The sequence below is a fragment of the Typha latifolia genome, chromosome 1, assembly GCF_019914945.1.
Source record: "Typha latifolia isolate L0001 chromosome 1, TyphaL0001v2, whole genome shotgun sequence".
Lineage (NCBI taxonomy): Eukaryota > Viridiplantae > Streptophyta > Magnoliopsida > Poales > Typhaceae > Typha > Typha latifolia.
Window position 1 is genome coordinate 19,420,265 of NC_133086.1, and position 23,119 is coordinate 19,443,383.

Here is a 23,119-nt window from a genome sequence, read left to right on the forward strand (position 1 = left end):
GGTATTACGACATTGGGCGCCGATTCTTTTACATACTACGACTACTACAAGTATTAGCAAATTACATTACCTAGAAAAGAGAGCATATTAGTAAAAAGAAAAAGATTTGTGTAACTTTCGGGTTATATATTTCTTTCGTTAATTTTTTTTTATGATATATGATTGTGATAGATATAATTAGACCTTAGTTATATAAAATATTATTTAATATTAGATAATTTAAATTTAATTATTTATCTTTATAAAAGATAGACGTCAATTTAAATTTAATTTATATTAATTTTAAAATAATCAGAGAAGATATATAAATAATAATAAAAAATTGAAGAGATAATATTTAATTACTTTCATCAGGTTGATTATAGAAAGATATCAGTACACTTATTCTCATATATATTACTCTTAAGATATATAATTATATATAACTTTTATTTGAATAAATTAATATAAAAAAATAATGTGCAGGATAATATGTTTTAAAAATAAATAATTATCTACTGAATCGGTAACATTTTTTATTTATTTTTACATTCCTATTATACCTTGAGGATATTAACTGTTAAATCTTTATCGAGTTCATTGATAAACACTTATTCTTCACTATTTATTAAATGCAAGCTCACCACTGGATGGATTAGTTAAGCTTAAATAGCCATGAACTATATCAACATTTAATTACCTAACTATAGTCTTATGGCATAGAAACTTAGTTGTCTTTATATTTGTTCGATACGTAAGACTTATCAAGCTCAACCTATTTGGACAGGTGAGTTCAAGCAGCTTGATTATTTGAACAGCCCTATCGAAAATATAACCAATCCCATGTGTGCTGCAACTCTATAAGACGATTATAGAACGCCAGAATCCATGCTCTCCTTGAGAATTTCCTTAATCTGTAAATAAAGATCCATACGGTTTCCTTGCATTTTGCTCGAAAAGTAAAGTTCCTTCTTTCGTTCTGTAATAAGATGTTAGCTTACTAAGGAAGCTCTCTGAAACTTTCCACAAAATAATCTAAACAAAATTGTCTTAAAGCAAGTAAATGTTCAGTTTTTTGAAGAGTTAATCAGACATTAACAAGAATCGACAAGAGTAACACACTCCATCGGAATCCTTCCCCGTTGCTGTGCCTCTTGATTACAATTCGTCTTTATTTCCGGTGTCATCGCCCATGAGCTCTTCCAGTGAGAACTCGTCCTCCTCAAGGATCTCTCCGTCCTTACCATCCCATGGTTCTGTTTTAAAAATGGTTGGGGTGTTCTCCAGGGGAAGATTTCCCTTACCACCACGGCCTGCTTCCTTCACAAACTCACTGGAGGTAGATAGAAATTCTCATTAGTCCACTTCCAGAGGAGCAAATCTAATCACCATATGACAAAAAGCAACCATGATCCTTAGAAAGGAACTTACATTATTTGGTCATGCTGAAAGGCACTTTTGAGTGGCGCATATGCGCCTTTCTTGACATTAAGCGCTACCAGAGCTGGGTAACCGTACCCACCTACTCCAACCTGCTTCTCGAGGTCAGGTTGCTTGCCAGCTGCTGTCCAAACATAACTGCGAGGCACATCCATTTAGTTCATTCATTCATGTCATCTTAGTTCCACTCTCAAAGCACAGTGATATGTTTTGGCTGATCAAGCTACTCTTAAGTATGGCAAATTGCATATTGTTGTTTTAAAAATTAGAACATAAATAAGCTAGTCTAGAACATAAATAAGCTAGTCAGATCGCTAATCTTTTGAACATTATAGTGATCCTAAAAAAGGTTGTACGTGTACTGTATAAGTATTACTAGCTAACATAGATGACCAACGAGTATATTTCTTGGAACTTGCCTATAAGGGCTCCTTTTGAACTTCTCAGCAACAGATAATAGTAGGTCAAGATACTTATTCCTTCCCTCTGCCTTTGAATCCAAAATGTCAGGGAGGAAGGCCACGAAACATATGGCAGCCGAAGCACACTTCTCTTCCATAGCATCCTACAAGAAAAAAAAAAGATCTTACAGAGTCAAATATATAATTCACCCTTTCGACAAGAAAAGGCAACGGATGAAAAGAATGCATACAGGGCCAGTCAACTCAGACACTTCAGGTGGAGCAACATTGGTTTCCAGCTGCTCTAGTGCAAATGACTCAATTGCTGCTGCAGCTCTGGCCCCCTCGTAAAGATATGGGCTGTCCTTGTCAATACCAAATACCAAAATGGTAGGAAAGCCTTGCACGTTGAACCTGCTCATCAAAGACTGAGAAGCTTGCAAGTCAGCATATAATACAAAGATCTCAACAAGGTTTATAAGGAGAGGGCAGAAAGCCATTGATCAACATGATATGTAGGACGAAATGGAGCCATGTACTTCAAATTTCCCATGCACCAGAATAATGTTATCTCGTTCTCACTATTCCTGTAATATTCCCAGAAGTTGGGGGCGAAAAGGATCCATCTGAAGATCAACATACCTTTTCGGCATCACAATCAACATGGCCCAGCTTCACCTTGCCCTTCAAATTATTTGCAGCTCTTTTCCACTCTGGTGCCAATTTCTTGCAATGCCCACACCTGCAGCAGAAGTATATGATGTCATAAACTAAAGAAATAAAGTTAAGCTGTTGAGAGAATAAGATATTGGCGTGGAGCAATGTAATCCTGAATACACTACCGTGTGAAGCAACTAATTGTATGACGAAATGTCAGAATAAAAAAACAATGGAGAAGATCAGCACACCTCAGCTGCACTGTTGATTTCTTGTTTATATTGAAAGAATCACAAACCTTGGAATAACAGAAAAATTGTAGTTCATAAAGTTGCTCCCTTCAAAGGAACTTTGTCAATAAGTTTCCAATTGACAGTATAGCAAGTAGCAACTTTTAACTCTCTCAGTAGTTAAATGCTTTCAGATATTTGGTCTATGTCAAATAGAACTCTTTCAAAGGTTACCAAAAAATATTGTAACTCCAAACGGAATATAGACACGTGTAGGACTTCCTTTGACTTGGAAAAAAGGTCCATTAGTCAAACCAAAACCAAATTCCAACCGAAAGAGTTTAGTACAGAAGTAGACAAGGACAAAATAGAAAGGTCTAAACCTTCGCTAGAATTACCAGACCTACATCCTCACTGATCATATCACGCATGCTCTGGTAAAGACAAATCCTCCTATATTGTTTTTAAGCATCATCACAACAAAAAAAAGGAGATATAGGAGATCCAAATTGCTCCTCCATGAGTTGACTTGCGTTTTCTGCACGTATATGATGCAGTAAAGGCTCTTCCAGTAAAAAAAAAAAAAATCTAAACCTAAGATTTAGATCAGAGATTTATTCTCCTAGATCAGAGTTTCCAGACCTTGGAAGCAGAGGGTACACAGAATGAATCATCAGGTGACGAAACCATAATCTTCAGAAATCATAAATTAAAATTTATACATAAATCTTGATTGTTCACATGAAAACTGATAAATGTGTTTTAAGCTACGTACCATGGTGCAAAGAATTCCACAATCCATAGGTCCTTGCTTTTAAGGACGAGTTCGTCAAAGTTACGGGAGTTCAGCTCTATTGAAGCACTTGTTTCAGATTTCTGACTTGAACCTCCAGAAGTCTTGCCATTCAACCGTTCCTTAAGAAGTGCCTTAACCTGCGCATGAGAAAGCATGTGGCTGTCTTTTAACTTGTATTCATGTCGAAGTGGAAAAATAAATTCCCATACCCTACAAATGATGCATTTTAGATGACAAATAAATGGAACATAATTGGCTTGGCTTCTAATTAAGTATTATTTGTAAGTCAAAGCATTTAGTTGATGAGAAGATGCTACTTAACGTTCTAAATATATATGAAGACATCGTAAAGTATTGTAGCCTTGTAGGGATCAAGGGCGTAAAAGAAAGTAAAGAAGAAAAGATATGTAATTGTATATCACTGAAAGAACCTAGAAAAGCAGGTCCGTGACAAACTATCATCTAATGTCGAGGTTCTTTTGTAATTGGCATGGCTTCACATCTGGGCAACTAAATAGTGACAATTAATCCGAATGAAGACAAATACATCTTGCAATACTGTATACAGTGTAGTACAGAAAAGACATCAAGCCCACATCTTATGTATCATTCACAAAGTGCATATGCTATGGTTGCAATACTGTATACAATGTGGTACAGAAAAGACATCGAGGCCACAGCTTATGTATCATTCACAAAGTGCATATGCAATGGTGGATGAAATAATGGTAGAAGTTTGAAAGAAGCTTTCTAACAAACCTGTTGCAAAGCAAATTCTGCAAGTGGCTTTACATCCCTTGCTCCTTGATAATCCAATGGAGGCTTGCCGGGTGAGAATACTTTTATTGTAGGGAAACCTTTAATTCCATATTCCTACATAAAATACCACCAGATTAGAGTTAATCCCTTATAAACACATTACTTCAGAAGTTGATAGAATACAAGGAAAGTCTACAGTGTAATGTTTATAGTTCATTTAAATAATTTCCAGATACACAAAAACAATGCACCGTCCAGTTATCACAAAAAAATCGAAGATGATGTACAGATAATTATAGAATAAAACTAATGGTTTAAAATAAAGTGATGGTAGAAAATTCTAGATTACTAGTATTTAGATGATTATCAAGAAATATGAACACACTACTCTTAATTAAGGATATGCTGTTATGTGCAACAGAAAGTGAAGAATAATTTTACCACAATATAACTCCTTTCTAGCTTCTAAGTTTTAATCATTTTTAATTGATCTGAAAAGACAAAGGCAAATATTACAGATAAAATCATCACGGCCAACCAGGTCATTACTAGGTGATATACAAGAGAATCTATAAGAGAAAACCAACAGAAAGAAGTTATTGTCATTAAAACAGGACAATCAATCAATTAATACATTAAATTGTTAATTTCCGGTCAAGCATTCATGAGAGAGAGTAAACATAAAACCACATTTTTTTTCAATTTCTCTCTCTTTCACAACGAATATATCCCTTCAGATCAAATTATCCATTGAACTCATAGCGTACAAAAGTCAGCCAAAGGAAGATCAAAGAAAGCAAAATCTAACCAGATCGTCACATATAATTATAAAAAAAAAGCAACCATTTCAGACCTCGGCGAGAGCCTTATGCGCATCGGCGTCGAGCGCCGCAACAGTTGCCACGCCTTTCAAGACGGTGGCGGCCTTCTCCCACGTGGGGGTCAGGGCTTGACAGTGGCCGCACCAGGGCGCGAAGAACTCTACCAGAACGATCCCATTTGAGTTCAATACCTGCATCCCGTACAACGATCCAAGAAAATAGTAAAAAGAAAAAGCACAGATCGAAGATGACCTTAAAAGTAGAGAGAGAGAGAGAGAAAGAGAGAGAGAGAGAGAGAGAGAGAGAGAGAGAGAGAGAGAGAGAGAGAGAGAGTTGATCTGAAGATCTGAAGACCTTGGATTTGAAATTGGAGGGGTTGAGCTGGACGACGGGAGAAGAGGGCGAGTAGAGAGCTGTGGCTGCGGAGAAGAGGAGAAGGAGAGCGAGGAAGAAGACGACGCGCATTTCTAGGGTTTATTCTTCTCTTCTCCTTTCCTGAGTTCGCGGCAAGAAGTGGATCAAAGTGATGGAAGACCTCTCGAGAACGACGGATGAACTCTGCGGCGTCTTCTGTTGGAAGAACGAGTTAAAACGAGCCGGGGGAGTTGGAGAGAGAATGCACGACAAGACGCGTGTAGTAGCCAATACCAGCCCTCCACGTAGGCTCCACATCAGCTTGTAGGGAGTCCGCATTTACCTTTTATTGCTTAAATGGCTTCCAATAGGCCCAGCCAATGGGCCCAACGTACCAAATGGATCCAAGACCACATAGCTTTAAATGAGTAATAGGCTCAAATCCAAAGCCTACAAAGATATTACAAGTTTGGAACTGAAAAGCCCAATTAGGTGAGCCTCGAGATTCGAGAACTGAGAAGCCTCGGAAAAAGAGACCGAAGGAAACTTACATTTCACACTCTCTCATTTAATGTTGTTACGATTTTAGATTTCAACTAAAGTTTTTGGGTACTTTTCTAAAAATAATATCTGAAAGAATAAAGTTAATACGTAAATAGTGCTCGGATGATTAAATATATATATATATTTTTGAATTCCAACAACACCAATAAAATTCTCCAGCTCTCACCTAACGTCCATGGAAAAGTCTAAGAGACGCAGTACCAAATGGAATGGAGGAATAGGCTGATACGTACGAGGAGTTCCACATCTGGTTTGCTTGAAGCATTTGAACTCTTCCATTGCTCGATCCCTGGGAGTAAAAATGGTCCCTTTTCTGCCATGGCTTTGTGGTTTTAGCCATTCGATGAGTCAATTCCTCTACATCCTACTTCCCTACGAATCTCTGGTGTACTACTCCTCAACCAGAGCAGTCAAGAACATGACTGGTTGTATTCTTTCGTTGGTCCCTAGACAATTGGTTTTGGATCTTCCTTTGTTGATGGAGACTTGAAGTGCGAGTCTCTGAACTATAGACTATTTTTAATATAGATCAGCTGACATTTTGACCCTATAAATTATTAAATATCTCTCACGCCGCTAACAATGTTAATGGGAAAAGTTTCAGTCTTATTCTTAACTTTTGTATATTTTTTTAAACACGAGAGTAAAATGGTTGCTAGCGACTTAAAATTTTATCATGTGATATTTTTTTAACAAGAAATTATAACAAAGAGTCATTTTATAAGTTTTATATAATTAAGAGGCTCACAAAATACATGAGAAAATAAATATCTAGGTGTAATTATCCCATTGATAAATAAGTGTAATGAATGAGAAAAAAAAATAAGGGGACAAAACACATATTTGTAGGATACTTTTAGCTGAGTTTCTATCAAGCCTAGCAGCTCCAAAGGTACGTAAATCTAGCCTTCCATTTATTTTGTATCACTAGATCCTTAATTAAAATCTATAACTTGGATTGAGCTTTATGAGGATAATTTTATCATTTTAGGAAGGTCCGTAATCCGTGAAGTAACAATCTAACATTCCCTAATCCTACGATGACTTTCTATGGACTTTACATAAGTTTTTTTTTTATTTTTTTTAATCAAACTAGAGCTACAAAAAAGTTGTTTTTATTCATGTGAGCTTCTAATTAATCTCAAAGCTTCTGGATTCCTTTCCTCTAACAATAATTATATCAACCGCCTTATAATCCTCTAAGGTCACTTCGGATCTAATATTAATGTCTTACCGACATTATATCCGACAAAAGATTACGAATATATAACGCATGTGTTTTGTCACCTTAATGCACTTTGCCATCATTCCTACGGCGATGCAACTTGCTTCAAATTTTCCATATCATATCATATCAATGGCCACTTGAAGCAAGAGGGGATTGTTAATTTGTGATAATAAACGAGTGCCCTACTTAAAGAGATCAACCAACTTGTCCAATGAAAATTAAGCTACTCTAGTATCTATAATAAAGGCAAGGAGATTCTTGATGCAACTATAGTTCTTCAATTATTCTTCCTTTTCCACCACCAACTCTTTACAGGAAAACTATATACCAGTGTTCCTTTTATCTGTCTTGTCCATGATTCGTGGATAAAAAGAATGAAAAAAAAGCTCTTTGGTAACCAGCAAATCTTCTAACAGCTGACTTTTGGGCCATTATAAGCCTAATTTAGCTAGAAGTCATCATCAATGTGAAGATTTCTACATCAATTTAACATATATACTACAAATGTGGCATTATCTAATGATATCTTTGGTGATCAGTCGGACTCAGTACCCTATGAAAAAAATTATGCTGACTACATATAGTCAAACTGTTATCTTAAGTAGATTAGGATTCAATCGTTAGTTGCTCCTAAAAGATCATCTCTTACGAGTCCTTAACATATCAGAGGAAAACTTTAATCCCTTGGTATAATTCTATCTTGAAAAAAAAATATCCTATATTCAACAACATCAAATTCTTCAAACACAAACTACACAGAAAACTCTAGATAACATGAGAATAACAAAATAATAATTGTTATCTCTAGAATTTTTCTGTATAGTAAGTGGATCGATGGTCAATATGATAAGCCTATGCTAGAATCCTACTAACAATAATTTTTCTCTAACAAAGGGACCACTTATAAGATTTTCATATTAGTATGGCAATTACAACTCCAAAGGAGATATCTGATCACAAGATTTGATGGTTTCTCCAGCGACATGCTTGCGTTAATAAAGACATTTGGTCCTTTTCCTACATTAATGGTGACATTTCCAGCACTAATAACGGCAGAGATCAAGCTAATATGCAGTTTATATGTCATATTGGAATGGCATTAGTCTAAATCGTAAATTCTTGGTGAGGATACCTACAGAAACTGTAAGATTCATAACAAGCTATCTTTGAAAAATAAATATTTAAGCTTTATCTTTGGTTTTTTTTTTATCTGAGAGTTTTTGACTATTTTAAGTTTGCTGTCGATTTCTTTTTTCATGCATTTAATTTATTTTAAAAACTTAGATACAAATTTAGATGAATTTTATTACATCTGAATCCAACTTAGCAAAACTATCAAACCAAACAAAGACTTTTAATTATAAGATATTTTTCGATTCAACGACTTATAAAAGTTGCTGCCTAGTTCAGTAGTTTTGCTGAGCTGAATCTGACTGTAATAAAACTCACCTAGATTTGTATTTAAATTTCAAATTATACTAAACATGCAATATATATATTTTTTGAGAGGGCTAGTTTGGTTCAAAACTCTTTTTTGAACAATAATATAGAGAACAGCTTAGAACTAAAAACTTTATAGGAACAGTATTGTATGCCCAATCTTTTAACTTTTAGTCGTTAGTCCTCATGCACGGCAGCATGGCTCTCAAAAAACCCTACGATTAAAGCGACAGTGGGGCTAGCTGCAGGCGTCTGCAAGACCTATTAAAACTTATTTGGCATTCACTAGATTCCCTCCTCCATGGCCTTGGCCTTCAAATGTACTCCAGTACAGAAGCTAGCAATCAACAATGCCAATCACTGACGCCATTTTTTGTACAGCTGGAACCATGAGAGATCACAGTGTCTCAAACTTTATTTTAGCACATATGTATACAAATTAAAGAAAAAGAAAGGAAAAAGGGTCTTAATACCATCTGAAGTCTGAAGCCTGAATCAATGAACTCCAAGCTGGAATTGCACTTATTTACCAAGGACACGTACGAAAATGGCAGTGGAGCCCCGGTTCCCATAGTGGAGAAGACACTAGCGGCAGAGGTGCTCTAGTGAGCTGTAATGTATGGATAAATTACAATGATAAGAAATTTATCGGATGCAACCATTTCTACTACTTGGATTGGTCTACGTACTTTTCCAGGCCACAAATCTAGTTTAAGTTTTGAACTAGGGTTAAGTGTTCAATTTGCCAGCACATTTTTGATGACTTCAGAGTCTAAGGCTAACCACTTAGGAAGTGGAGAAGTTTCTGCACTAATTTGAGCCAAACTACGAACACACCTGTCAAGTGTAGATCTTCTATAGCCACTATATAGTTTCATTAGGATCGGCCCATATCCATGAGTACTGCATGGAATGGAGCCTCCTGGATTTTGAAAGCGCTCCAATTAATATTAGCATTTTAAGCATAAAACGATTGCCATTTTAAAGTCAAACAGGTTAATTATCTCTTTATTTACTACGGTTTAATTTTGTTATCCCAACTCACAGAACCGTTTTTTGAGATATATATGAACAACAAAACAAAACAGCTCACAATGCTCAAAGTATTATATATCAAGTTATGAAACTCTTTATCGTCAAGCTTTTGTCTTTCATTTATACAGTCTTTAAGATATTAACATTTTCTTGCGAGGGACTTTGCGATCTCTATCCACACCCCTATTCCAAAAGGAACAGCCCAAGCGATGCATAGTGCAGTACAAGTGACTGCTGAAGAGCAATCACTCCTCTAATCTCGCCAAAATAGCTATTCCAGATAAAGCAGCTACTGCGGTCCCCACCCGTGAGAGAGCAGAGTGCAGGACTAATGTCACAATTGGCCAAAAGTGGTGGGGCCCTTGTTGGGTCCTAATTGCTTGGAGATTGGGTCCAATACGTCTCAAGGTTGGTTTCTTTCACGTCTATAAATTGCACAATAATCGCCCACCTCATCTCACTCACATCGCAGATAGAGAGATAAGATCAGAGAGTGAAGAAAGAAGAGGAAGAGGAAGATGGCGTACTCCTTCCCAGTTCTTGACATGGAGAAGCTTGAGGGAGATGAGAGGGCCTCAGCTATGGAGCTCTTACGTGATGCTTGTGAGAACTGGGGCTTCTTTGAGGTTATATTAATTATACCAAAACAAGCGCATATATATATAATATCATGTGTCGTATGATTCATATTACTATATACTAACTTAGTTTCGAGTTTGCAGACTTTGAACCATGGAATCCCTCATGAGTTGATGGATGAGGTGGAGAGGTTGACCAAGGACCACTACAAGAAATGCCGGGAGAATAAGTTCAAAGAGTTCGCGAGCAAAACACTCGAGGATGGCTCGAAAGGAGTCGACACGGCTAACTTGGACTGGGAAAGTTCCTTCTATTTGCGCCATCTCCCCGAGTCCAACTTATCTGAGATACCTGATCTTGACGACCACTACAGGTACCATTTATAGTAAAATATATATATACACACACACATATATCTTGTATTATAAGAATATTATTATAAGAAATGGGAAATTTAATTACATTAATCATATTAACAAATACAGAGAGGTGATGAGAGAGTTTGCATTAGAGTTGGAGAAGTTGGCCGAGAAGCTGTTAGACTTGCTCTGCGAAAATCTGGGGTTGGAGAATGGTTACCTCAAGAAGGCATTTGTCGGATCCAAGGGCCCAACATTTGGCACCAAGATGAGCAGCTACCCGCCGTGTCCGCGGCCGGACCTCGTCAAGGGGCTTCGCGCCCATACCGACGCCGGCGGCATCATCCTCCTCTTCCAGGACGACAAGGTAAGTGGCCTCCAGTTGCTCAAGGACGGGGAGTGGGTCGACGTGCCCCCCTTGCGCCACTCCATCGTCATCAACATCGGTGACCAACTTGAGGTGAGTCTTTTTAAAGTCTTCTAATTAACATACTATCATATCAGAGCGAGCGGTTTCTCTTACATTCAAAATTAAATGAAAACCGTGCAGGTGATCACCAACGGGAAGTATAAGAGTGTGGAGCACCGAGTGGTGGCTCAGACTGATGGAAACAGGATGTCCATCGCCTCGTTCTACAACCCCGGGAGCGATGCCGTCATCTTCCCGGCTCCGGCTTTGGTGGAGGAGGAGGCCAAGGAGAAGAATGAGATCTACCCCAAGTTTGTGTTCCAGGACTACATGAGCCTCTACATCCGGGAGAAGTTTCAAGCTAAGGAGCCGAGGTTTGAGACGATGAAGGCTATGGAAAATCTTAGTACCCCAGCCATTGCTACCTAAAGGCTATGGAATATATAATAAATTGCAATATTATGTAGCTACCTATATATATGTTATGAAGTTCGGAAGATGCCCGATGCCCATGTCTCTGTAACTACGGTAGCTAAAGGGAAAATAAGGGTACGTTGGTTGCCTTCCCCAAGCTTCTGGGCACTATGTGGATTATTAATTAATTAATCAAGTCAGTGTGTGATGTAGCATGATGTAATGGTAATAAAAAGCTTTGTTAATTCGTGCTATATAAATTCTAAGTACTATTTTGCACAACCCAACAGTTATTCCCCGTTATATTTGTCCCTCGCTGTCAGATCTCGCCTCCTAGAAACGGGAAAATGGACAAATACGGCAAGGGAGTAGGTCAGCAGACCATTCATTTGTATAGTTCTCACGGTTTTTTGGCTTAAAATTGAAATTATTAGGCCCAACGATTATTACAAGTGAGTTAGGTATAAGAGATGATCAACAGTGGAAATTTTTTATACACACTGTGTGTTTATGAGGATTTGAACTCATTGTGCTTTGTTTTTAAAGAGAATTGGCCATGTCAATCTGTATACATCAATGAGGACTTTTACCACTTTTATCTAAACTATAATTAATCTATTAAAAGAATAATGCAAAAGAAAACAAATTCAGCTCTACTGAGCTCCTTTTTTTATTCAAACTTTCAAGGCACAGACAAATATAAAGTTTAATATTTAACATTAAGCACGCTACATGTCACGGATCATATCAGAGCAAATCTTCTCTAAGATACGAGATCTCAGTTAAATCCTATAACATATGCAAACGATTACAAGGACATCAAACAGAGGACCGGAAAGAGAAGCAGAGCACGGGACAAATTCCAGTGGTTGAAAGTAATCCACACAATCAAGCATGAGACAAATCGTAGGAGTTGGAATGATTCCTTTTAGTGTATAACATCAAATGAATAGTGGAAATGGCTATAATTACAGGAATCCAAAGTCCGGGTTTTGTAATAGCCGTGACTTCAAGTGCTAGGTTGGAATCCGTTTGTGATTGGAGAGGTCCCATGCTCGTCGTCTATTAGCGTACCTATTGCCATCTCAAACATAAGTAAAGCCAATATAGTGGATTTGGCTTGCCCTCTGGATTTATATTTTGGTCGTCACCTTAGAGGTGAAACGATGGTAACCAATCTATTAACAACTCATACAAAGTATAAACATAAAATGTAGTACAATTATTATTAGTAGTAGTATTATTTATAGATCATAAGTTTGCAGATTAATTATATGATAGATAAAAAGATATACTGAACATCTCCACCATCAATCGCAAACCACCACAATCTTTTTTCTCAAGAAAAATAAGTTGTGCACTCAGACAATTGATTATTCATTTGAACCTTCACAGCATCATGTAAATATGTTCATTAAAGAGCTTGCATACTGGATATTCTCCAAGCAATATTGTTAAATATTCAGAATGATAAATCGACAATTAATTGCTGAGAACATTAGCAGTGAGTAATGCAACTCTGGGCTATATTTCATATGATAGTGAGTGCATATCCAATTATAATGATACAACTGAACCTATGGTGGGTATGTGCATACCCGTATATATATTTACAAAAGGAGTGTTTTTTGATGTCTCAAACCTAACCGAGAAAAAAGAATGAAAAAATGTAATTTTTCTACTTGTCAACAGTAACTACTGCAATGGTGTATTTCATCTGTAAATCCCCACGTCCTTGCTCTTGCTTTGCCTTCTCATGAGTTTCTCTTGAGAACGCGGACTATACCTGCCATTACATGTAGCATCCTAATAAGCCTCTGCAAATTTTCTTTCTTTCTTCTTTTATTTTTGCTGGAGAAAACTGGTTCTCAATCATTTGTGAAGAGTAGATATGGAGCTTACCTTGGTGTCAACCTCTCAGACTCTCCTAGCTGTACCAAAGTAATAAAAGTAAAATCAGAGAAATTAACAAGAGACGAATGAATAAGAAACTACAAAACAAGAACGTACTGAGATTTTACTAGTCCTTGTAAGCATGATCCAAGGAGCTAAAGACCAATGTAGTAATATATTTGACCAGGTATTCAGAAAAATGATAGTCACAATGCATTAGTTCTTCAAGGGGCGTGATGCCAGAACCAAGATTTGGATTAGGTTTACAAGCGGCAAAACAATAAATTTGTGACTTCTCTGGCATACAACCAAAATGTAAAACAAGGATCCTCTGTCGCTCCATAATTGTGTGATGATATACGTAAAACTAAGGATTGTCGTGCTACTAATATTTCCCATGGCAGCACTCTGTTAGAATGGTTTGTGCCGATCGACATGCTCTAGTATACCACTTGCACACTGCCACGCCTCTTAGCATGATTCTAACATGTTATTAGAAACCATAGACATATTAAGTTCCCATATATTTATAAAACCTATATTAGAGTTTTTTATCACTAAATACTATGGTAAATGACCTATTTTACTAAAAATATAGCAATAGTAAAATAGAAATAGGCTAAAGTACACTTTGCCCATCTGTATTTTGACTCGGTAGCACTTTACCATCATGTATTTTAAAGCACACAGATACCTTTCTAGACTTCTGAAAAGCTATAATTAAACTTATCTGTTAGCATTCCGTAAGTTAAAACTCACATGGCAAGCATGTAAACAATATATATATATATTTTTTCAAATATACTAAATTACCCTCCATAAAGTTAAAAAAATAATTTTTAGAAAATTTTATCCTCATCTCCTTCCTTATGTTACCCATTTTATTTTCCAAGAGGGAAACAATTTTTGGACAATTATGCATGGACCACCTCAACGACGACAATCTCATCGCTAATGGCACAAACAACGCAGCCCTGTAGCTTCTTCATGGCTTGGATGGAGAGAGGAGGGAAATTAAAAAAGAGAAAGATGGGGTTTTGGTGAGCGAGAAGAGGGAGAAGGATGAACCATAGAGGAACAGGGAGGAGTCGAGTTTGAGGAGAAAGGGGAATGGAGGAAGGAAGAGATTAGAAACATGTTGGGGAGAGTGAGAAGGAGAAGAGGAAGGGAGCTTTTTTTATCTCTATGGTGTAGATGAGGTGAGAGAAAGATGTAACAGATAAATCTTGGGAGAGGTGGCATTTGTGCGTATAAAGGATTTAAATTTTACTTTATTATCTAATAAAGAAGGATTAAAAAGTAATTTTAGGGTATCTGTTAACATTACCTAAGGGGTTGTAATTTTCAAAAAACCTAGGGAGGTATTTGTACGCTTTTATAGTACAAGATAGATAAAGTAATACTGGGTCAACGTATATGGGGGCAAAGTATAATTAAGCCATAAAAATATAATTCAGCATATAGAATAGTTGAACATATTCATTAATTCATGATAGTTTAATAATTTATAGAACAATATTGAAGTATATATCTAGTTGAACATAGAATGATAGAGATGATCAAATACTCAAATGGAGTTAATCTAATATGTTCCTACACAAATTTTTTCTAATTTGAACAAAATTTGGAGGACAACAAAATTTTCCTTAGATTCTACATTTTGAAGAATATTTTTGTAGATCTAGCATCAAAATATTATATCTATATAGAATGATTGTTACAAATGTTAGATTTATGTAAACTGACTCTTAGAAGTGATGGATTAGTAAAATTAAGTTAAATCTATCATTTATGCACGCTAAATTGATTTCTAAATTGTAAAATAAAAGAAATATTTAAGAGAACGAAAGGAAATTATACCTTTGGATAGGATTTGGAAAAAAATTCCTAAGTTTCTTGTAGATCTCTTTTTCTCTTCCTTTCTTTTTTTTTTCTCCCGCTGTGTTCAGGAAAGGTGTTTCCAAAAGTAGGTCTCTTTGTCTTAAGTAAATGGATTTCAAATGAATGGGCGTCGCTAGCTATTTTGCCCATATCGCTTGATATGAGCGACACAAGGCTAAGCATGGATTGGTATGTATGCGTGTTAGTCAACACGCCTTGTCAATCTTTGCACAAACACATTAACCTCCATTCTAAATAAGAGCTAAACAACTCATGCTTGAAACTATATAAATGGATAAAAATAGTGTCCAACATGGAAAAATTAATGGTGCTTAGTAGATTAGATCCCAATTTCGGCCAATTTGTCTCAAATCAGTCAAAAGGATCGAGAAAGTTTATCTTGGTAGGAAACCAGTCTAGTGGCTGGTTTCTGTTGTGTATCGATCAGTTTCGACTATATTGCTATATTGGCCAAAACTGATCGAAATAAGTTTTTTTTTAAAAAAAATTTAAGTCAGGTCCAAAATGGATCCAACCTTGGGGATAAATAGCTACACTTCTTTTTAATTCTAAATTTTCAGTTTTTATTCTATATCTGTCACACACACTCTTTTCCCACCCCTCATATTTTACCAAGCCTATTTGACAATCAATTCGGCGAGCTCCTCCAACTACTCCACACTCTGATGAACTTGGATGGATGTTTATTTTTTCCTTTTTTTAAATTTTTTCTATCTTTTTCTCACTCGTTAACTTTTCCTTTCGTATTGTTACAGAACAATAGTGAAAAAAGATATCTATCTTTTTATCTCACTTCTGCAATAGTAATTTATGAGTATGAAAATTTACTAATCCAGCTTAAAATTTATCATGATTTTGAATGAGTAATTTTTTTAGTTTTTAGACTTTATGCTTAATTTTTTTTATTTATTATTTATTTTATGTCACTTTTTCTATATTTTTAAATAATATTTTAGAATTTTATGTAATTAAAAAATAATCTAATTTGATAGAGGCGACCAATACATATTGTTTATTTTGATGGCTAATCTTGATCCCGATACTGAGTTTCAAAACCCTATTTGTAGTTAGCACTATAATAACAACAAATAAAGTGATTCACTCCAACTTACAGAATTTTGGTTTGCATATATTCTTCCTCTCGAGTTATCTTCTGAAAGTTTTTCATGCGTAGCATGAGAAATCCGGTGGATAAATTCTCGAATATGATTATAGATGCTGCAATGAAAATGGCCAATAAATCATAGCTCATTATTTGTCATGATACAATCTAATATGTACAAGGCTAAAAGCAGAAGAAATAGCACTTTTTGCAAGCCTTGATGATTGATAAAAGATAAGGAAGAGTTAAATTACCAAAATTCTAGAAGAATGAAGAAACACACAAACATTTCTTCGTTGAGAAAAGAATTATCGACTACACAAAAGATTCAATTTGGCACAAATGGAACTTGCATATGACATGAAAAACTTCTTTATTAAAATGGAGTAAACATAACAAGAACGGAGTGGCTTTTATTCATAAAAGAGCATCTACTTTTTTCACCTGCATTTCTAGTTAGACGGAGAAATATGCTTTAGTAGTTCCTAGAGGGTACATATATACTAATTCTACAAGATGTTCACAAAAAAGTAATACTTTCTTAGTTTCTTACATACTAATAGTAAGTTTATTCTTGAGCCTAGCAGATGCTATGTAAATATGCATGCCAAGAAACAGCAAATAAGATGCACTTACCTAATTTGCATGCAAAGATGGAGACACTTAACAACTTACTTTCATATTTTGATTTAAAATACTTTTTTTTTAAATCTTGGTGATATCACAATCACAGCATTGCTATACATGAGAATGAATAATTTGTTTTTGGCCATGTTCATCTTATTAAGATATTGTTTTTTAAATCAAATAAATCAAAGCAGTTCTTCATATAAAATATAAATTATTAACAAAATAACAGAAGGCATGATATTGGTTTATTCAGAAACACAAATTTGGCTCGGAAAAAGTGTCATTGTAAAGAACAAAAGTAGAAGAATCAACATTCATATTGAAAATGAAGGATACGCTCAAGCTATCTAGTTAACCAGGCACGTCTTCCTAGTTTCAGGAATGTCGGTTCTCATATAAAAAAAATGTCTATTAAATTTCTTTTCCTTAATTTTTTTTTTAAAACAGTTACAGCTCTACCTGAGGCGGTGTCTATTGCAGGTCGCAAAGAATGCAACAAAACCATACAAAATGCTTCGGACTGCGCGGAAAATCTGGAGGGAGAAAAACATGCAGGAGGTCTCTAAGATGATAAGCATGGATTATTACATACAATGTCACTAATGAACTTATATCACCTGAGAGAAAATGTCGTTCCAAAGTGATTTCCAGATGGAAGCTTCATAAGCACTGACTGATGCTTCAGATGCAGATGTAATCTGAAACATGACACTTATAGATGACCAAGTCTCCCTTAGTAAGTAATAGATGTTGACAAAAAACCCTGCCATGAAACTTGCTAGCGCAAGAACAAGTCGAACTGGTGCTACTAAAATTTCCCAAAGGGCTGAGAGTATAGGATATATAAAATAAGTGGCTGTCATCAAATAGAGAACCACGCATTAGCACATAAGACTGGATTTGTCAAAGAAAAATTAGAACAAATCGAAGTGTTGGAAGATACATACCTATATTCAATACAGTGCTAAAGACAAGCCAGAAAGGCCAAACGATAACTTGCAGTGTGCCCATAATGACGCTGCATGAAGATCCCAAAACAACCCACATAATGGAACTTACGTTGTCTACCATTTCAGCACACAAATTCCAAAAGGGAAGAATGAATTCCACGAGCTCCATGATAGGACCGGCAACTGGTTTAGTCAAAACTGAAAGGACAGTCTTAGTAGCACGTGTAATCATCAGGAACCACTTGACAGCTTTCTCGAAATTATGCAGAAAAAGCATGGTTCCCAAATATTTAATTCTTGAAACCATTTCCCAAGTTTCTATCCAGTCAAAAAAGGGTCCAAACAAACGTGATGCAGTTGCCTTTAATAGTGGAACATTCTTATATAAGTCATAAAATCCTATAAGGACAGTGATAATGGAAATCAGCACATACAAGGCCCTTGCTAGAGGACACATCCAAGGACGATAAATTTGGCAGAATACAGGATATGACTGAAGAAAAATGACCCAGGAGGGAAGCCCATATTCCAGTAACGTTAGCAGCCTCAAGTCAGACATAATTATTTCCTTCAGCTTAAATGGAAGATCATGATCATTAAATCTAAATAATATGAGAACATCCTTGTAGATTGTAGCCTCAAAAACTGGACCCATGCTCTCACTATCACTGCTTAGCATGGAAGATGAGGATACTGAAAATGTTGGTGAGCTTACAACTTCACTATAAGCTTCCACATTATCTTCATCAACTTCAGTGCCCTTGTTGGACTTCATTATCTTTCTTCTTTTGTAAGGCCCAGAGGAAGGAGGCGGTGTGTAGGGAGAGCTCATGGCACGAGTCATTCCTCCCGAGCAGTTAATAGAACCAGAACGACCATAAATATGACTATCTTCATGAAAACCGGAATTGTTAGTATCAACCTTAGCTCCACAAGGGGTTAATATATCTTCCTGAGCATCATAAAATCTTACCCCTGTAAAGCCAGCATATTAGTGCTTTTCAACACAAAATGAAAAAAACAGAAGAGGAAGTTACAAAGTGATACCTGTACTACTAATACTTTCCAAATATTCTTGTAAGAGAAGACGCTCATAGTGGCTTCCCAAAAACCATGAAGAGATATAGGTTGATGCTTGCTCAATACTATCAAATTCCCACCTTTTCATTAACTTAGCCTCCAAAGCCATTGATGTATCTGTCTGTAAGGAACTCAAAAGGTGAAGCACCATATGACTAATATTTCAAGTTACAAAATTTTTGTCAGGAAGACATAATTCCAGAGATGTATACCTGAAGTTCATTCACATAGTTAATGCCACGCACAAGTTCCCATTCTACTTCAAAAACAATAAAACCAAATAAGGTGCTATGTAACTCCTTATTTAATAAAAAAGAACCCTTTAGTTTCTCTACTGGAAGCAAGGTTTTCTTTCGATATATTGCAGCATCGACCAAGGAGTACCATCTGGATAATTTGTTTCTCTTCATCGGAATGGATCTGGGGCTACTTGAGAAATCAAGCCTCTTTCCATTCTCACTTCTCTTCCTCCTGGCTCTAGTGTTCGCGAAAGGAGACAGCCTAGACTGAATATGCAAAGAGTAGAAATTGAGGGTTCATAATAACACATTCTTATAACAGGTGCATGATATATGAAGGTGTTCAAGTAACCTTGGTAACCATCAATTGCCACACGTGAGCAGGTTTTGTATCCTGCTCTATCGACCATGGACGGTTGTCAACTAGGATAAGGAACTTCTTACTCTTAGGAACCAAAAAAAGAGTCAACCGCGAAATATAGGACTGCAAATCCCTGCAAGTACAAAATCAAAGAAGTTATAAAATGTATGCATTTCCTATCAGAGGATCTCCTGCACGAAGAGTACAAAACAAAGATTGAGAAAAATTTCCATGAATATCAGGTTTAACCAACATAACAATAATCAACTTGAATATTCAAGAATTAGAACGATTTCTCAAAAGAGTCAAAAGGAAATTAAAGTATTAAACAACAGTTCCATAGTGGTAATTCAACGTTTATAGAGTTAAAGAGTAATTCATTATAGTAATAAGGCAAAAATTATTATTTTGCAAAAAAGTTAAGAGTTTCCTAAAATTATATCATATTACAGCTAATAATGAGAATTGTGACTACGTGCATTGCTAAACATTTAGTCAAGCATCATAACATGCCTTTTTCTTCAGAACATCAGGGTAAATGTTGTTCCACAGGTAATTTGAGAAGCATGGATAATATACCGTGCTACTCATGTACAACTGGCAAACTAGCATTTCCAACATTATTAACCATGCATCAGGTGACAGAAATTATTATCTCAATTTCTAAAGTCTTCTGGTCTAGATATTGAATTTCAAAAATCTTCTGGTTTTCTAAATGGTTAAGCTGAAGGTTAATTGACATGACTGTAACAAAGTTTTAAATTGATATAAAAAACAAAGCTCATATTCTTGAGTATACGCACACACATATTCTTTATGTATCCAAGATAGATGAAAAAGGATGATTCCTTTGTCTGAAATACACATGAGTTTCTTAGCTTAGGATTAACACGAGGATGAATATCCTTAATCATACAAGGCAAAGATAAAAACAGAAAAGATACAACCAATTTCAGGATTGCTTGTTAGCTGTCAAACATCAATTTTTATGTGTCTGCCCAACAACCATACTCATATTTCCAATTGTCTGATGTGTGCTTTAGGTAAATAGGTATGATATAGCAATTGACTGATTCATTTAGGCAGTACAAGGCTAAATAAGAATAGGCCACATTTACTGATAAAAATCTCGAGCCACTTCTTTCAATAGGATGGTTTTCATCAAAATTCTCCGTGCTTGTAAATTAAAAGAATGGTGTCCTTCTATGTTCATCTTCTTTTAAGTTACACTGTAATTCTTACTCTCATAGGAACACCATGTAACATAAGAGTTTCTCTTTGTCCCCTGAAAATTAAAAATAATAAGAACTTCAGCATTTATAATTTTATAATCTTTAATTTTGCAGAACTTCCACATAGACCTCTGACCATCTGCTGCCTCGTTCAAGCCTATAACAAACAGCAAATTTCCGACAAAGGCATAACCTTCACATACTCTTTGCAGATTCTTAACATCCTAACTAAACTTGCAGTTAATGTCGAGAATCACCCTTAATTAGAAGAACTCTTTTACATGTCCTGCTATCTCCTCTCTTTCAATAGATGGAATTCTGGGAGTCCTCTTCTAGATCTCCTTTCATCTAGCAGTAATCTTGCATTTATCTAACTCAGTGGAATTTTACAAACTATCATTTAACCCTCATATTCCAAATAAATGTACCCTACTATTTAAGAACAATGGGGACTCCAAAGGCAATACTTCTAGCTTCTGTGGGAGAAATTCGATGGAGAAAAAGTAAAGATGAGGGACCAACTATATCTGCCATTTGTGTATCTCCCAGTAAGCCACCCCTTCTGACTTATAGATGAAAGGTATATATTCGCACAAAAAATCATCATGCTCCCTCTATCTCCAACAAGATAAATTTCAATTATGCAAGAGAAATATAAAAAACGAGTATTGCTAGAGAACATCTCCATTTTCTTTCAGCATGGCGAGAAAGCTTATAACAAGGATACTATTTGCAATAAACAATAACTATAATGTTTGTTTTTCACGGATAATTATATATACATCAGGCACTTAAATACTCAATACTTGAAGGCCCTACTTCTCTTTCAATTCGGCTTCTTTGTTCAGTGTGACGTTAAAGTTGGTATACTTGCCTTTTTCCTCAAAACCCCGTTAACTACGTCCTACTTGTTCATGAAAAAAAAGAAAAAGTTCCATTGCAACATTACTCTGCTTGAATTCAAAGAAACAATAAAACACGCAATCCTGACCGACGCAGCCTCAAATTATTACTGAATCAAAGAAGCAAAAAGTCCTACATACCCAATCTGCAAACTGGTAAGAGGAAAGAAGTGCTGGTTCTCGGCACTCCCCATCGCGATCTCTCTGTCGTCAAAGGAAGAAAAGAAAAGAGAGTCATCTTTACAATCAAATTCAACAAATCTGCACAAACTAAACTAAAACGAGTACCAAATCAGCAATCAAAACCAGTACCCGGATCAAAGAAACCCCATTGACTGCAGCGAGAGTAAAAACTTATCCAGAATCCAATGCCCTCTACCTTCATACCAATCCCACCGCACGGATTTCGAGGTAATCGTCCCCCAATTCGCCGAAAAAGATTAATGACAATGCAATAAAGCCGCTCTAAAGAGAAAGAGAGCGACCGAAACAGAGAGAATTAATTATTCTCTCTCTCTCTCTCTCTCTCTCTCTCTCTCTCTCTCTCTCTCTCTCTCTCTATCCCCCCACCCCCTCCCTCTCTCTCTCTCTCTCCTGGATCATAACTAATGGGGGCTTCGCTTTGCTTGCAAGGCTCGCCGGTGCGATATGCCTCTCGTCCTCGTCACGAACCGCGAGAACGACGTCACGTTATCCATCGCGCATCTCTCCGCAGGGATTTCGAGTTACAGTTCCTCGGGATCCGGTAGTCCGCCAAGGGGGAGACGGGCAGGAACGGCGAGTTATTGGAGAGAGGCAAGGAGAGGCTATTTGACGCCGTTAGATCATATATTCATATTTGATTGTTGCTTGCTATCGCATAGAATGTAGCCATGTAGGTCCTTCCCCTCCTCTTTTTTTGCCACGTATGCTCAATTGGCTGTGTGGTGTTGTGGATGATCGTGGGGCTGACAGGAACGCGTTTACGTGGACATGGTCTTATAAAAGGGCATTATACGAGCATATCCATAGCCAGAACTCTCTGCACATGGCTTGCAGGTATGAAACATTTAATATACAATAACTACCGGTAATAATAATCCACCCACTGCACCTTTGTAATATTGTTTTTTTGTTAAGGGAAAGTCTGGAGGTACATATTTATACACAAATAGAGAGGGGGAGTAGGAGTCTTTCAACACAAGCTTTAATTTAGTTCAACTGTAAAACATTATAGTACTGAAAACATAGTGTCAAGCCCAAGGCGAAATAAATTGCAAAGAAGAACACAATCCTAGCAGGTACATAGGTGTAAAAGAGTGCAGGATAAAAACTGAGGAAGAAATATCTCTAAAATGAGGGGAAAGCATGGGGAATGGAAGAG

General features: G+C 36.3%; 3 protein-coding genes across 6 annotated transcripts; 1 reads left to right on the plus strand and 2 right to left on the minus strand.

Moving 5' to 3' along the window:
- Positions 1-925: 925 nt before the first annotated feature.
- On the minus strand, positions 926-5,690 carry LOC140781708 (protein disulfide isomerase-like 2-3). The gene is made up of 9 exons (XM_073127823.1): positions 5,438-5,690; positions 5,116-5,274; positions 4,263-4,376; positions 3,483-3,640; positions 2,463-2,562; positions 2,072-2,248; positions 1,839-1,984; positions 1,411-1,557; positions 926-1,312 (listed from the first exon to the last, which is right to left on the minus strand). Exons 1-9 carry the CDS (start codon positions 5,546-5,548, stop codon positions 1,138-1,140), a joined length of 1,287 nt encoding a protein of 428 aa, XP_072983924.1. The 5' UTR covers positions 5,549-5,690; the 3' UTR covers positions 926-1,137.
- Positions 5,691-10,109: 4,419 nt separating this feature from the next.
- Positions 10,110-11,725, plus strand: LOC140794653 (1-aminocyclopropane-1-carboxylate oxidase 1-like). The gene is made up of 4 exons (XM_073146778.1): positions 10,110-10,330; positions 10,427-10,656; positions 10,769-11,102; positions 11,193-11,725. The coding sequence occupies exons 1-4, from the start codon at positions 10,223-10,225 to the stop codon at positions 11,478-11,480; spliced, it is 960 nt and encodes a 319-aa protein (XP_073002879.1). The 5' UTR covers positions 10,110-10,222; the 3' UTR covers positions 11,481-11,725.
- A 1,245-nt stretch (positions 11,726-12,970) lies between these two features.
- LOC140793925 (uncharacterized) lies at positions 12,971-22,564 on the minus strand. Of its 4 annotated transcripts, XM_073145703.1 has the most exons (11): positions 22,069-22,564; positions 21,898-21,960; positions 19,614-19,755; positions 19,235-19,528; positions 18,990-19,143; positions 17,940-18,917; positions 17,610-17,848; positions 17,452-17,525; positions 16,373-16,478; positions 13,368-13,396; positions 12,971-13,251 (listed from the first exon to the last, which is right to left on the minus strand). In XM_073145703.1, the coding sequence occupies exons 2-11, from the start codon at positions 21,948-21,950 to the stop codon at positions 13,179-13,181; spliced, it is 2,142 nt and encodes a 713-aa protein (XP_073001804.1). In that variant the 5' UTR covers positions 21,951-21,960; positions 22,069-22,564; the 3' UTR covers positions 12,971-13,178. The 4 variants fall into 4 exon arrangements, 3 of the variants coding, with proteins under 3 accessions (XP_073001804.1, XP_073001820.1, XP_073001812.1); XR_012110036.1 differs by lacking the exon at positions 17,452-17,525; XM_073145719.1 differs by lacking the exon at positions 16,373-16,478.
- Between the last annotated feature and the right edge of the window lie 555 nt (positions 22,565-23,119).